At 33.6% G+C, this 17026-nt stretch overlaps 1 protein-coding gene across 5 annotated transcripts in view; it reads right to left on the reverse strand.

The window, feature by feature from the left end:
* Nucleotides 1-11882: 11882 nt before the first annotated feature.
* The window catches only part of SPOPL (speckle type BTB/POZ protein like), a 97590-nt gene continuing 92446 nt past the window's right edge, over nucleotides 11883-17026 (reverse strand). For all 5 annotated transcript variants that reach the window (XM_036912745.2, XM_036912747.2, XM_036912751.2 and 2 more), the window contains one exon: nucleotides 11883-16169. In XM_036912745.2, the coding sequence (XP_036768640.2) occupies nucleotides 16025-16169 (145 nt within the window). In that variant the 3' untranslated portion in view covers nucleotides 11883-16024. The remainder of the gene's footprint in view (nucleotides 16170-17026) is intronic.

Below are 17026 nucleotides of genomic sequence, written 5' to 3' on the forward strand. Positions count from 1 at the left end.
GGCCAAAAAAAAAAAAGTTAAAGGCATAAAGAATAGAAAGGAAGAAATAGAAGTTTCTTTTGTCACAGAGGACAAAAATTTACATAGAAAATTATACAGCAATTATAAAAAACAAACAAAATAACAAGCCCTAGTAGAGTTAATAAGTGAATGCAGAAGGCCATCAGTAGGAGATAAGACGAACATTGTATCTCAGTATCATAGACGCAAACAAGGGAGAATAAAAATTTTAAAATACTAAATTTTCCACTTCCAGTTAGTATTTAGATGGTCAGAAGAGCCTATCACTTCCACCCTAACAACCAAAATAAGCCAGAAAAGGTTTAGCACCAAACCCCTCAGAGAACTGAGGATGAAAAAAAAACAAAACTCCAGAAATTGACTAGTTCTTCATAAGTGAGAAGAAACCATGGCTGTTCTCATCTCTGGGAAACAGCAGGGCAAAGCAGAATCTACCATGGATAGAAAGTGAAACTAGCCAATTTTTTTTAAACCACCTAATGGCTGTATGTGGATTGGTACAACAAATTAGAATTCTGAAAAACAAGAGTCACAGAACAAATCAGGCACTAACCTGACAAATCTTTCCTATGGGACTTTACAGAATACAAGGGATAGTATACCAAATCTGAGGGCAGAGCAGGAATGGAAAGACACCATCAGGCTTGCAGAGCTTCTCCCTAGTGTAAGACAGTCATCCACTGAATTGGATGGGCAGAGCAAAGGGAATGAGAGCAATCAATTCAGGATGTTAGGGTCAGAGTGAAGAATTGAGAGAGTACTTCTATCCCTGTCTACTGCAGGTATTCTAGGCTCTCAGCTTCCAAGGTATGCAGGTGAAGTAAAAGATAGTTCCCCAATGCATTCCAGGCAGAAAAGGATCTCCCAAGGAATTGAATGCCCAGAAAAAGACAAAAGAGCAAATGAAACTTCTCAGCTAGGCCTACAGTATGGGAGACTATATTCATAAATTTATTTATCTCATGAGGAGTTAACAACCAACATATATAAAGAACTCATATATGTCAATACCAAAAATATAAAATAACCCAATTAAAAAATGGGTGAAGGACCTAAACAGGCATTTTTCCAAAGAAATACAGATGGCCAAAAGATAACATGAAATGATGCTCCATATCACTAATCATCACGGAAATGCAAATCAAAACCACAATGAGATATCACCTCACACCAGTTAGAATGGCCACTATCCAAAAGACAAGAAATAACAAGAGTTGGTGAGGACATATAAAAAAAGAAACCCTTCAAACACTGTTGATGGGAATGGAAATTGATAGAATTGCTGTAGAAAATAGTACTGAAGTTCCTCAAAAAACTAAAAACAGAAATACCACGCAACCCAGTAACTCAACTTGTAGGATTTTACCCGAAGAAAATAAAATCCCTGATTCAAAAAGATACATGCACCCCATGTTTATTGCCACATTGTTTATAATAGCTAAGATATGGAAGCAACCGAAATGTTCAATAGATGAATGGATAAAGAAGATGTAGTACATATATGCAATGGAATATTACTCAGCCATAAAAAGAAAGCTACCCTGTCATTTTTGACAACATGGATGGGCCTAGAGGGTAGTATGCTAAGTGAAATAAGCTAGGTGGAGAAAGGCAAATACCATATGATTTCACTTATTTGTGGAATCTAAAAACAAAACAAACAAAATGAATAAAATAGCAGTAGAGTTTAGACACTAAGATGTGACTGGTGGTTACCATGAGGGTGGGGTTGAGATGAGGAGGGTGAGAGAGGGGGATAAAGGGGCACAAAAATTCTCAATTGTAATATAAGTTGGTCATGGGGGAAAAAAATGAAATAAAGTAAAATAGAGAAACTTCTCAGCTAGCAGCATGGCTAAAAAACATGAGATATTTCTAGAATATTGCCAGTGCTCAGAAGGTAAAATACTGATCTTGTTTCAAAGTTTTTGTAGCCAGTGATGAAATGAATTAACCCAAAGCCACAACAAAGTCGAGAATAAAATCACCACAGATCATATTGACTCAGTCTCATTTTAGGGATATGACAGAAAAAAGAGCATGCACTTTTTTGGAAAGTAAATATTACTTTAGTTTCTCTTTTTCTTGTTGTTGTTCATGTGTGACATAACATCAAATATTACAAGAAAATTTAAGAAGAAGGAAAATGTGATTCATGGCCAATAAAAGCAGACCCGGGTATAGCCCAGAAATTGAAATGAACAGTGACTTGAAACTGTAATAAAAATGCTGAAGAAAATGGAAAGCTGAACAATATCCATGAAGAGAATAAGAAACTTCAGGAAAGACACTGAAAGACTGAAAGAATCAAATGGAAATTCTCTAAGTGAAAATTATATCATTAGATGAAATTAACAGCAGACTAGACTCCATTTAGGAAAGAAATCTGTGTACATGAAATCAGATCACTAGATAATACCCAAACTAAACAACAAATAGGATAAAGAATGGAAAAAGAAAACCAAACAGAACATCTGTTCTGTGAGGCAATATTAAATGATCTAACATACACAATAGGAGTCACAAAAAGAGAAGAAAAATAATGGGAAAGAAGAAATATTTAAAGAAATAATGATTGAGATCTTTTCAAATTGACGAAAGACATCGACTTATATATAAAAAAGGTCAAGGATCCCCAAAGAAAGTCAATTCAGATAAAAACATACCTAGACATTTTACAGTCGAACTGCTGAACATACAGGGGAACAAGAATACCAATCATGAAAAACAGCAGAGGCCAGGTGCAATGCAGAACATCTTTAAGCGGCTGAAAGAAAATAAGAAGTCAACTGAACATTCTATATGCCGTGAAATGGTAATTTAGAAATGGAGGAGAAATAGAAACCATTTTCAGGCAGACAAAAGCTGAGTTTGTCTCCACCATAACTATATAGAAGATATGCTAATAGAAGTTGTTCAGACTAAACAGAAATGATCCTAGTTGGAAACACAGATCTAAAGATGGAACAAAGGACACAAAAGAATACATACTTAGGTAAATGAACTTTTTTTGTTGTTAAAATGTTCACACACACATATGCAATATTTTAAATGTATTTACAAGACTATTGCCTGCTTAAAATAAAAAAAAAAACAATTTATTGTAGGGTTTGTGGCATGTGTAGAATTAAAAAATAAAGGTCACAAAAGGTGGGACTAAATTATGAGCTTTGTGCTAATTACTATATTAGTTGAAGGTAGACTGTGATAAAGATGCAAGTTGTAATCTCCAGAGGAATAACAATACATTAAAGGAATTAAAATACATTAAAGGAATTAAAATTTTCAATAAGTAAAGTATAATGAAATATTAAAAAAAAACAACATACATACACATATATGATTCTCTGCATAGAAAGTAGGGAAGAGGAAGAGGAACAAATGGATGGGATAAAAACTAGATATCAAGATGAAAGAGTTAAATCCAAATGTATCAATAATTACATTAACTGGAAGTGGATGGAAGACTCCAAGTAAACTGTGGGGGATTTTCACATTGAATGAAAAGCAAAAACTAACTATATGCTATTTATAGAAACACATTTTAAATATAAAGAGGCAGACTGAAAATAAAAGAATGAGAAAAGATACACCTTGAAAACAGTAGTCATACCTTGGAGATATTACATGTCAGTTTCAGACCACCACAATAAGGCAAATATTGCAGTAAAGTGAGTCAAATAAAGCTTTTGGTCTCCCAGTGCATATAAAAGTTATGTTTACACCATATTGTAGTCTATTAAGTTTTTAATAGCATTATGTCTTTAAAAAAGTAAATAACTTAAAAATACTTTATCGCTAAATAATGCTGACCATCATCTGAGCTTTAAGGAGTTATAATCACTGATCATCATCAATAAAAATAATAATAAAGTATTTGAAATACTGCAAAAGTTACCAAAATGTGACACAGACACACCTAATGTGATACAGAGACATCAAACATTGGAAAAATGACAGGCAGACTTGCTTAATGCAGGGTGGCCACAAACCTTCAATTTGTGAAGAACATAATACCTGCAAAGCATAATAATGCAAAGTGCAATAAAACGAAGTATGCTTGCATAAGAAAGTTGATGTGACCATATCAATCAAACTGACCTCAAAATGAAGAGTATTACTAGAGGGAAAGATTTTTTATGAAGACAAAAGGATCAACTTATCAAGAAGACATAACAGCTCTGAACACGTGTGTCCTTAAAATAAAGTTTCAAATACACATATGAACAAAAATTATCAGAAAAGGGAGGTGCAAATCAATCTACAGATAAAGTTGGAGATTTTAATACCCATTGTCCACTGATTGCTAGAAAAAAGTAGACAAAAGTTAGTGAGCATCTACGAGATTTGAACAGCATGAACTAATTGTCATTTAGCACACGAAACTCAACTGCAGAAAACACATTCTTTTCAAGTGCTTCTTAGAACCTACACCAAGACAGATCATATTCTGTGCCATAAAACAAGTATCAACAAATAACTGATTGAAATCATAATTTTCTCTGACGATCATAGATTTAAATTAGAAATCAATAAAAATATGGTATCTAGAAAAATCCTCCAAATACAGAAAGTAAACCCATGGGCCAAAGAATAGATCCCAAGGGATATTTTGAACTGGTGATAATGAACATACAACATACAAAAAACTGTGGAATATACTTAAGGCAGTTCTTAGAGAAAAATTAGTAGCTTTACATTATTATTAGAAAAGAAGAAATATATAAAAATAAAGTTTCCATTTTTAAGAAGCTAGGAAATGGTAAGTAATAAAGCTAAGTGGGGACATGAGTGAAAATAGAAAATGGGCTAATAAAAGAAAATCAACCAAGTCAGAAGTTTGCTTTTGATATATATCTAGCAAGATTGATCATTATTAATGACAATTCCTCTACAGTCTATGAGCAAGGTGCATGAGAGTAAGGGGCCTGTTTACTTGTATTTGCTTTGTTTGTATGCAATAAGAGCTCAGCTGTAAAACTGACTGAAGGAAATACATCTCCATTCAGCCTGAAACCTTAAATCCCAAGAATGACGGTTCAGATCAAGACTCCAATGTGCTAAATTATCCTATGCTTGAGCCTTATCAGTTCTCATCAACATTTAATGATCATTTATTTTACAGAAAATGCAAAAGAAATCATTTTATGGAGAACATCTTTATAAAGTAAGAAACACATTATTCTAGTAATTATGTGCCACTATGATCATAAACATTATAAACAATTGATTACATTATAAATGATTATAAACAATCTCATCAGTAATGATAGTCTGTATGAGTTAAGAACAAACCAGCAAATTAATCACATGACTTGCAATATTACCTTCCCCGAGCTTAGTAGTTCATTAGTTTCACTATATAGGTCTCGATTTTACCACCTTCACTATTCTGGACAGCCTTTTAAAAAATCAGTTTATTGTTATTCCCAGACTATATATTTTTTAAAAACAGTTAATCCTTTTTCTCATTAATAGTATAATATGTATTTTTACGGAAATTTTGGAAAATGCACTCCAGTCGTACAAGTGATTCCCAGTACATAATCCAAGATCGATACAAATACTTTTATTGTTCCTTTATTTCCCTCAAGTACATTCTTATTAAATATTAGATAGATAATATGGTTTTTTTTTCTACAATTCTTTTCCTTTATTTTGTAGGATATTTTCCCCCTTGGTAGTGTTTACATATCTTTCCCTAAGATCATTCCTAGGCCTTTTCCATTTTATTTTCTGCCACTGTGACTGGGATGTTACTTTTCATAAATGGTTTCTGCCTAGTACATGTATCTTGTATATTAGCTATAGATTTTCTTAGCCATTTTACTAAATTAGCACTATATTTTTATTTTCCTTCCTTTTTCCATACTTACATTGCTTATTTGTTTCATATGTATTTCATAGATCAAAATTTCTAGAATAATTCTAGATTATAAACATATTGCCAAGTTACTACGTTTTGGTCCTGGTTTGAATGGGAACAATTCTTCTGTGTCATCATTATGCTAGCTATTGGTGTGAGAGTAATATTCTTCATGGTGCTGGAAGAATTATCTCCCATACTTAGTTTATAAAACTATGTTATGGAAAATGGATGTGGGATTTTGTAGAATTCAACTAGATGATCATGGCTTTTAGTTTACATTTTGATATGGTGTAGAACTGATATCCTCATACTGAACCATCTTCAGAGTCTTAGGTTAACTTTAGGTGGCTTAGTTTTTTTTCACTATTCAATTCCAGCTATTAGGATTTTCTTTTAAGATTCTGTCACTCATTTATAATACATATGAGTGTCTAAGTCTCACTTTTTGGGCATTCACTTTGGAAAAGTGAGAAAGGAACTGGGAATGAACATTTATTAGGTTACTGCTACCTCCAGGTCATCACGTTAGTGTGCCACTTACACAATTGCATTTGTTTTTTGCAATTTTATAAGATTACCTTGTTTATACTAGCTTGATTAAAAGTACTTGCTTACATTTATTTTTCAGTATTTACTTCAATACACATATCATGGGATTTATCAATTCCTAGGAAATTTGAAATGATTTCCATATAAATAATACTTTATATATAACTATAAATAACATACATACTATTTAATAATAAACAATTTCCATATAAAGTCAACCTAAAAGCCAAGCCTTTTGTGGAGGTATTTATTTTTTATCTGTTTCCAACTTTCCTTTGATTTAGTCAATTTGGGCAATACTGAACTTAAAAGGGCTTGCCTGATTTGGTCTTACCAGAGTTCTCACTTGGATTCCTATTCCACAAAGAGAGAGAGGTACACAAACAGATGACTCCCCATCAACAAAAAACACTACCTTTCAGTTCTACTAAATTTCAGGAAAATCACCATCCTCTCTAAAACCTGAACCTCAACACTCGTCCCTTACAAAAAAACATTCTTTCTCCTCTATGCTTGGCCAATTACGCACTGTTGGGATATACTATACAATACCCTCTACTTCCCCTTACACAAGGCTTAGGTTTTGTTACTGATTTTATTAAATTTCATCATACCAGGGCATCCCTATTACATACCCAGCTGGCACAATCTGATGAATGAGATCATTGTTGACTAAGTTTTTCTTACAGTAAGTGCATTTACCTATTTTATTTGTCATGTAGTGCTAGATCTTTGTAATGCTATTTTTGCCTCCTTCTTTTTTGGTTTCCTAATGGGTATTTTCTCCTTACCTTTGCCACACATACAATGTTTTGTTTGTGCTTTGAAGGATATAAAATCTATTCAAAATTTTACCAGTGGGTAAAGCTTATTTTAAAAAATCCTTAAATGTTTATAATTGAAATTTTAATAATCAGTAACAACTTTAATTCCCTTTTATGAAAGAGGAAGAATTTTGTACTTTCATTTCTCAATTTCAGTTCCCCACTGTCCTCATTTCCTTATTTACAACAGATGATCACTTTTGCATTTATATTTGTAACATTTATATTTTTACATTTTATATTTCATATTTCTAAACCAGCCAGGGCTCATCAGTGAAGCAAGTTCTACCACAAGGAGGACATTAGCTGTCTGCAGTATGAAATCCGGAAGGGTGGGAGGAGGCGCAGGCAGTCTGGAGGTGCAGGAGGTTTTAGGGTGAGGGCATTGTGATCAACTTCTATATTTACATTTGTAAACATTATTATAGTAAGTCAGACTTCTAATAGTTTAATACTTGTTGCCAGTCCTTTTAAGCCTCAACTTCTTATGCTTAGGTTCATTTTGATCAATATTTGGCATTCCCTATGCTTTGGGTTGTATGTTAATATATTACTTCTACATGATTAAAATGTTAAGTTTAGAAATAAATCACTAAACAGTTGAGTTCTTAAAATTTGTTACACTTGTCAGAGAAATATGACTTCTAACTTTTTATTTATTGCTTGGATGCTCACATCACTTACCTTTCCAACTTACAAGTCACTCAGTATGTCTAGGTTTGGCTATCTGTTCATGAGTTTCACCTGGAGCACTATTAATTTTCTCATTTCTAAAATTGATTTTTTATTTTTATTTATTTATTTTGAGAGGGCATCTCTCATATTTATTGGTCAAATGGTTGTTAACAGTTAACAACAATAAAATTCTGTACAGGGGACTCAATGCACAATCATTAATCCACTCCAAGCCTAATTCTCATCAGTCTCCGATCTTCTGAAGCACAACGAACAAGTTCTTACATGGTGAACAAATTCTTACATAGTGAATAAGTTCTTACATGGTGACCAGTACAAGGGCAGTCATCACAGAAACTTTCGGTTTTGATCATGTATTATGAACTATATACAATCAGGTCAAATATGAATATTCGTTTGATTTTTATACTTGATTTATATGTGAATCCCACATTTCTCCCTTATTATTATTATTATTATTATTTTTAATAAAATGCTGAAGTGGTAGGTAGATGCAAGATAAAGGTAGAAAACATAGTTTAGTGCTGTAAGAAAGCAAATGTAGATGATCAGGTGTGTGCCTATAGGCTAAGTATTAATCCAAGCTAGACAAGGGCAAAACATCCATGGATGCAGATGATTTCTCTCAAAACAGGGGGGGGTGAGATTCTAAGCCTCACCTCTGTTGATCCCCAATAAAATTGATTTTTTAATAAAAATGATTAATATCTTTAATCACTGCTTCTATTCCAACTATTTCTTTGGCAATATCAATTGTACAAATACTTGCCACACACATGGTGGGTTTCCTCAACTCATCCTCTGAAAAGTCATGGCCTCCAATCTCAACTAAGACATCTGTTTTTTTTCACATCAGTTTTTCTAAAATAATTCTACTTTTCTGAAATCTTTGTACTATGCGAACTATAGCACAAGGGTCTAATCGAGCCCACTGTCTTTGTAAATAGTTCTAATGAATTACAGCCAAACTTACTTGTTTATATACTCTATGGCTGCTTTCACACTCTAATAGAAGGCTGAGTAGGTACTCATTATCTGAATCCTTTGCAATGTTAAGTCTGCAGACCCTGCTATAAACCCATCATCCAATCCCTTTACTCTGAACAGATGACTTCCTAAGGAATAAAAAACATAAAATGTGTTTATCAGCTTTTAGGCCAAAAAAAAAAAAACCCCAACTACAAATTGACTAAATCTATGTATTTCTCCCTCGCACATGTTAGGGGCAATCTTAGAATTTAATTCCAATCGTCTTGAGTAGGACTTTAGTAATCCCATCTGTATTCTATTTTCTGACTGCTTATCATTACCTGAATATACTGACACTTTTCCCACCATAAAGGAAAACCAAAATAAGAAACTGATGCTAAATCCCATTCTCCAGGTCACCTTTGCTTAACATTCCATGTTCCAAACTTACAGCATCTATTGCCTCACTCCAATCCTCTCTCCCCACTCAATACTCCTGGTCCTTTCCTCAAATACTGAATTTCTATTTTAGCTTCCTATTTGACTACTTAGCATTGGTCACTCTTGTTCATTCCTTCTCTTGAAATATTCTCTTCTCCAAATTCTGGGATGGACACTCTTCCAGTTTTATTTTTGTCATCATTCATCCCCTTTTGCAAGTTGCTCTCTGTCCATGTTCTGCCTTTGTGGCTAGCTTCTCTTTGCTGGCCTAGATAAACCAATCATCACTTGTCCAATGAGGACTCCTGATTTTACGACCTAGATGATTTTTATGTTTAAGATTGAATCATCCAACTGAATTGCCCCATAGGAAACTTAAAAATAGTCAGGATTTCTCCCCAAACTGCTGCTACTCTTATGATTACTGTATCAGTGAATAGGTACTATCTTCCACCTGATTGCTAAATATAAATCCTAGGAGTCACTTGACTCCTCTTCCTTCTGCCATATGCACTTACTTCTAAGCCCCCTTGGTATTTCCTCTTAAATCTCTCCCTTTTTATCCATCCCAGTGGTCCTAGCCTAGCACAGAACACCAGCATTACTCACCTCTTAAGAGGGTCTCCCTAACCTCTCTTCTAACCCCCTCCAATCCATCAGCAGATTGGCTGTTAATGACGTAACCACAGTTAAAATACCTCAACACTCATAGGTTAAATTCAACTCCTGTAATGAGTCTTTTAAAAAAATCATGGCCTTTGCTTTCTGGTTTAGTCTTCTCTTCCCTTTCACACTAGGATATAGCTATGTTCATTTTTGTTTCTATACATGTTCTATATGACCAAGGTCAACCCCTGGAATTTCACAAACTGGGTTGGGTGACACTCCAACTTAACTGCCTAATTTCCACTCAATCTTAATTTAGATGTTACTTCCTAAAAGAACCTAGGATCTCCACACCTTCCCCAAAGTAGATAGCCTTCTTGTAATCCTATCACAACAATCACTATTGTATAATTGTGCTTTCTTCAAGAACACGGACTTGATGAGAATATGGACATTTCTATCTTACTATGAAAAACTAAACTAGTTCAGCACAGTGCCTGGCACTACATTTAATTGTTGACAGAAATTAAACTGAATCATCTTTCTCTCTCTTCTTGTCCTTGTGTTCTGGGAGCATTTTTGAACCTTGTCTTCTACTGAATGAAATTTCTGCTTTATGACTTCTGCTATTTATCAAGTTTAATGCACCTAATTTTGCTTTTTCAACTCCATGCCATTTACTTTTCCTCATTTTTGTAAGGACCTACACGTTTTTAGCATTTATAATGTACAAAGTATACATTCTAAAACCTTCTGCTATGGCATTAAATCTATTTTAGCACAAAGTTGGTATAGGAGTCACAAGAACACTGGTTGCTTCTTTTTTTGGTGCTACAATTGTTATTTCTAAATCCCACAATTTTTCTTTCTTTGCTGTTATCTATTAAGGCCTGGGTTGAATTTTGGCAGAAGAGAAGATTAGATACTACAGGAATTGCTGGGTTGTTATGTCACAAACTGGCACAGAACTACACCTGAATCTTTTACAAAAGGTGGAGGGTAAGAGACAAAAGGATAGGTAGGAAGGAAGCACTCAAAATGAGAATGACAAAACAGTTTTGCCTCTATCCGTTGTGGATGCATGCTAACCTCCCTGGTACTATCCAACCCCCACCAAAAAAGTCACAACAACATATTATATGAAAGATTTCTACCAATATGTCTTCTATTTAGAAACAGTGATCAAAGCAAATGCCACTCTCAGCCTTCTCTTAGAAACAAATAATGCTGAGGTGGTAGAATGAAGGAAACAACATTCCAGTGTTCTAAAATAGAGTAGTAAGGGTGCTTGCTGCTGTAGAGTAGAAGGGGAAAGGTTTATATAGTTCATTTAAAACTTTAGAATATGGCCACTTGTCCTATTTTATTATAATTACATAGACAATGTTCTAAGTTTTTCAACCCTTCCTTTATTCTTCTAAGGTGAATTCATTGTATGTGTACATATATGTGTGTGTTCAGTATATGGAAGGTTTTCCACTGTGCATTCCTATTGCATCTTGAGCCACAATGCTTAAGAACTAACTGCGTCACTGTTACTAAGCTGGTACAGAAAAGCACTTTGACCCAGATCTGCTCTTTCTGATAGCAAATGATTGTTATCAGATTAAATTAAGAAAGGATAGGAGGACTAGGGAAAGCTGATCTTGAAGCCCATTAAAGTTACATGACATGAGCGAAAATCATTCAATATTGACAGTATGACTACGTTAAAGTGAATATAGGTATCTCACAGTTAAAGAGTAAGTCTTTAGCAGGCTCAAAAATAATACTATCTTTCCTATTAGAAAAAACTACTATGCATTATTTTAAAATTTACCATACTGAATACATGACTCTTTTGCAAAGCATCATAGTCATTCTGGAAGAGTTCTTGTTCTCAAATAAACACAAAATAAACCAACTGATTCTGAATAAGTAGTAACAACTTTATTTTAACTCAACGTGCTGAAATGCAAAAAATATTTTCAGCAACAAGATACAAAAAGTATGTATCTCACTCATCATTAACATCAGCTGATTAAAAATGAGGCTGAAAAGTTCAATATAAGTCTTTACACATTTGAATCTTGAAAAATCAATTTCCCCCAGAACTAATTTTTTAAATAATCAGAATTTTATTTTAAAAAATGGGACTCACTTAAGTTATAGCTTCACTCTAGAAAACTGAATGCAAAATTAACTGGTTACAGTATACAATGATAAATTCTAACAGAAAGATTTAAATATAAGATTTCCTCAAACATAAAGTCCATATACTGCAAACAGAAGACACAGTGTGGTGATTTTATTCCTAGTGATGAGGAAGTCTTGCATATGGTAGGCACTCAATATTCATTAAACTGGACCTAAAATTGACATCATTCCATGAACACTTAAAGTAGAGCTCATATCTGTATAAAAGAAGTTTGCAAAATACTCTGTGTGCTCAAAGTGCTGTCTTTATAATCTGAAAACACTAAAACCCACCCACCCACTTTATTTTGCAAGAATACACTGAGTATTTTTATTTTACCCATCCAAGAGCATGAACATCCAACTCAGAATAATTCACCTCTTTAAGTATGCCTGGCTGAAAAAAGCTTATTGAGTTCGATTTTAACAAGACAACTTACCAAAGTCCCTAGTGTTTTATATTAGTAACACTGGGTAGCATCTATGATCCACCTTTTCATAAAGAAATCTATTCAGATTTTAAATTTATGCACAAAACTTAAATGGGTAAATAAATTAGTAATTTTACTTATGTAAACTTAAGCTCTAACTTAGGTCTAGTTTAAGAATAAGCCAATAATGTTCATAAATTTTTAAGAGAATTTTGTTAATATTTTAAAACTTAATTTAAAAATTGATGTCCTAAGAAGGCACTGTTTTCACATTTTGTCATGCAGTAAATTGGTAACATTTTTGAAAATTGTAATTTCCACTGTCAACCAACTGTCCCTCAAAATAAAGCACATTTAAATGAAATATTTCAACTAACCTAAACTTTCAACATTTAACTAAGTCCTATTTTCAGAAATTTACTTTTTTGAACATACTGTACACAAGACCAAGTGAATACAAGTTCATGTACACACACACACACACACACACACACACCCGCCCAAGGACCACGTAATACGTGCAAGGTTCTCCAATTACTATTTCAAGACAATGATACATGAGTATTCAAATTCAAGGAGGTAACAATGGCAAGCCATAATATGGCACCTTCATATTTGTGCTCCAAATACCAATACACATTAAAATTAAAAACAAAAAGGCACAAATATAGTGTTTCTGTACTCAATCCAAAGAACAGTTCTCCAATGGTTACTTTTATAATATGTAATACTTAAAATCAGTTACTACTTTTCTAAGGAAAAGCTTCACATGATGAAAGGAAAACAGGAGCAGGTGGGAGATAGTTCAAAAGATTAGACTGCTCAGGACACAGTCTATGCCTATTTGAAAACAGCATGTGTAGTTTAAAAATGAATTTAAAAAATGCTATTAGAGCACTCACATCAGAATACACTAACAATTTTTAACATTGCCTCAAGAACCCAGAATACAAAAAAAAACCCCACAATAAATAAAAAAAAATAAATCAACTACCATATGATTCTGTTAGTATAATGGTAGGCATTATATTATCTGAAAAGTGGACATTTCTACGCACATGGGTATTCTTTCAGCACAGTGTTTGACATTTTTTGGTACAAAATGTGCTACCAAACCCAAAAAAACCCCTTTATAATAAATTCCTTAAGATTTGCTATAAACACTAAAGCAAATAAGGGCTAGCTGCTGAAATGTTCATTACATGGTGTTATTACTGATGTCACTATGACTAGAAATGTAGATTCAGTGAATTAATTCACAATGTGCCTGTGTGCATTTGATGTAAATGGATACAACAGTATATATATAATATATATATACACACACACAACAGTATATATATATATATGACAACAAAAAAATAGCCTGAGGATTATTTTCTTACAAGACCCTGGCAAAATCTTGAAGTATATATGTATATATGTGTATTTTTTTTTTAATTGTACATTGTAATTGTAATAGACTCAATCTTGCTGTGAAGTTAAGGGGTTTCTGCTCCCTATAGTACTCTTACATAGATAGGATGAGGCCCATTAACATGTAAGCATTTTTCTTCTATCCCAAGATACTCTTCCCACTTCAAATTTAATACAACGAAGATCCAATTCAACTACAGAGAAAGAAAGATATCTGAAAATATGGTATTTTCAACCTCCAGTTTGTTGTGGATAACACTTATTTGATAGTGTTTGTTCAAGGTAAATATGAACATTAATGATATATTAGGATTGCTGCAGTGAAAACCTAACAAAGAGATAACAAAAATAAAATACATTTTAAAACCTCAGGCTTCATTGTTGTCCTAAATTCAAAACCTAAATAAACAAATTATAGAAATTTGAATCTGGAGAATAAAGTAATATATGAAAATATATAGGTACATGAATTTTTTTTTTCCAGTGACACAGTTTTTCCTTGTGGTCAAATATAAATCTTGCCTAAGAAGCATACTGTCACTATAAAGGAAATCAGATGCTGTGACTTGACACTGACCACTTGTACTTCTCTGGGACAATACACCAAAACAGACCTCCACTGTGAACAGAGCTATCAAACACTGAACATGTGTATATGTTTAAAGCTAAAATTCATTTATAATAAAGAACTGGCCCATGAAAAGCAGTTTATAAATAGTTTATCCTGTTCACATTATGCAGAATTTCAGTATCGTCCACAATGTTAGTACAGTAACTGAAACAGAAAGGAGAAGGCTAGAGGGGGGGAAAGGTTCAAAGTGTGGCCTGACATATTTCTAAGGGTTCTCTCCTTTAGTCTGCAAAAAATACTTCATTATTTTTAGGAGAGTAGACTGCCCAGGATTCATTTACTGTTCAGACACCTTCTCCAAATTATGACAGAACAGGAGTAAATTCAATAATGAATATCTGAAATTCAAACCCATTTATCTATAATCAAGGATTTCTTTCTTATCTGTTATGACAAACATCTCAGTTGCCTCAATCTGTCTTAAAAAATTTCTTTCAAAAGTTAAGACACAATTAATTATAACTTATTAGTTTCCTCAAAAGCAAAAAATATATGTACCATTCAGCATACAAAAGTTACACATTAAAAGTGCATTATATATCTTTCTTAATTGGCCCACTCATTAAATTTACATTTGGTCACCCTTACTTTTAACATGTACAGAATTCTTCATATAAATGTAGGTCACTATAAATTAAATTAATTTCAGCACAAAACATTCTTTTTCTAAACTGAAATTTTAACCTCAATCAATTCTCATTCATTGTAAACTTGGAGAAACCCACAAAAAGCACAAGCAAAGGTTCATTATGCTTCTCTCAGTTTGTTGGACAGTTAACATATAAGCAAACAACATTTGGGCCAACTCATTGCATATCTGCCCCCTGAAATGAAAAATAAATTAGAATTGAAGCAGTGTATTGCCATAACTTACCTTGAAGGTAAGTAGGTTCTCTTGTATTTATACATCTTACACTGGAGATGTTACCAGTAATCTCCAATACAAGTGCTCTTCAGGAGAATCTAGTTTTAAACTTTGAGATAGCACAGGACAAACCCTATAAAATTGACTTTGTTTTTCTCAAACTGATGGAAGATCCTTTTGAAACTCAGTATCTTCAGTTATCAATATTACTGCATTATGGAGCTAGTGCAATCCTGCATAGCCTTGGTCAAAATGACAAGGCACAATAAAAAAATGAAAGTATTACATGAACAAGAGAAGTCACTGAAGATAATTTAAGGCCTTGAAGTGAATTAGAGTATAATCAGTCTAATTTAAAGCTGAAGAATAAACCATAAATTATCCACCTGAAATACAAGCAATATGCTTTTTTAGCTTCTGTTCTGTGGACAAGACAACAGAAACAACTCTTGCTTATGGTTTGTGTATTAGAATCCTTCTGGACCTGGAGGAGTAAAAGTCAATTCCATTTTTCTACAGTTCATGGAAGATTCAAGACTGTTTTAGCCGTTTGCGGGGAATGCCAAACTGCGGACACTGTGCAGATGCTAGCGCTCGGAAGGCTTCTGCTACTAAATGAGGGTGAGACTGAATCATGGACTTCCAACCTGATGTTTCCATTATGTCTGCTGATTGGCTGAAAAATAAAATTGAGAGATATTAAAGAGTACTTTTCAGAATGTATTGTCAATTTTAAAAAAATGTACAGATTTCAAAATATTTTCAACACTTTGCCATTCTATGTAGTCAAATTATTTTAATTCATTAAAATATTATCTTTACCTTACTGGTATTTTCTCTTGTGATTGAAGCTTCTTATTTTTCTGGAAGTTCTATTCTCTTGAAGTATGTGACACTTGTCTCCACAGTCCTATTCCCATCATTACCATTTCTGTACTAGCTCTCTCCAGAGCTCTTTCCCCTGGCTCTTACATGCAGGTTTTCTTCAGACAACTTTAGTCCTCTACTCTTCTCCTTTAACATTCATTATTTATCCTATCTCATGCACTTCACAATTTTAACTATCATATTGAATGATGGTAACTATTGATTTGCTCAATTCTAGCCTCCATGCACTCCCCACTCAAGGTCCAATCAGCTTTCTCTTTACTTGGATGTGTCAGGATCCATAAATTCAATACTGTCAGATAAGAACTCCATGTGTCTCTTTCCAAGCCCCAAATTCTTCCTCCCGCATTTCCAATCATCTAATGATTCCACCATCACCTGAGATTCAAGTCAGAAACCTGAGCGTCATCCTAGAACCTGTCATTTCCAAACAATCATTAAAGGCCTATTTTAATTTCCAAAGATACCTAAAATCCCTAGTTAATGCCCACATCATCTTGTGTTTGATTATCACAACAGTCCTCTCTTTCTCTTCTGGTCTACTTACTATCTTGCTCCTCTTGAAACAGCTTCCTTCCACGTGCTGCTTTAGTAACATATGGGACTATCATGTCATGTTCTATTGTTCCCCATGGCCAGGATCCA

This window comes from Manis pentadactyla, chromosome 8 (genome assembly GCF_030020395.1).
Source record: "Manis pentadactyla isolate mManPen7 chromosome 8, mManPen7.hap1, whole genome shotgun sequence".
Classification (NCBI taxonomy): domain Eukaryota; kingdom Metazoa; phylum Chordata; class Mammalia; order Pholidota; family Manidae; genus Manis; species Manis pentadactyla.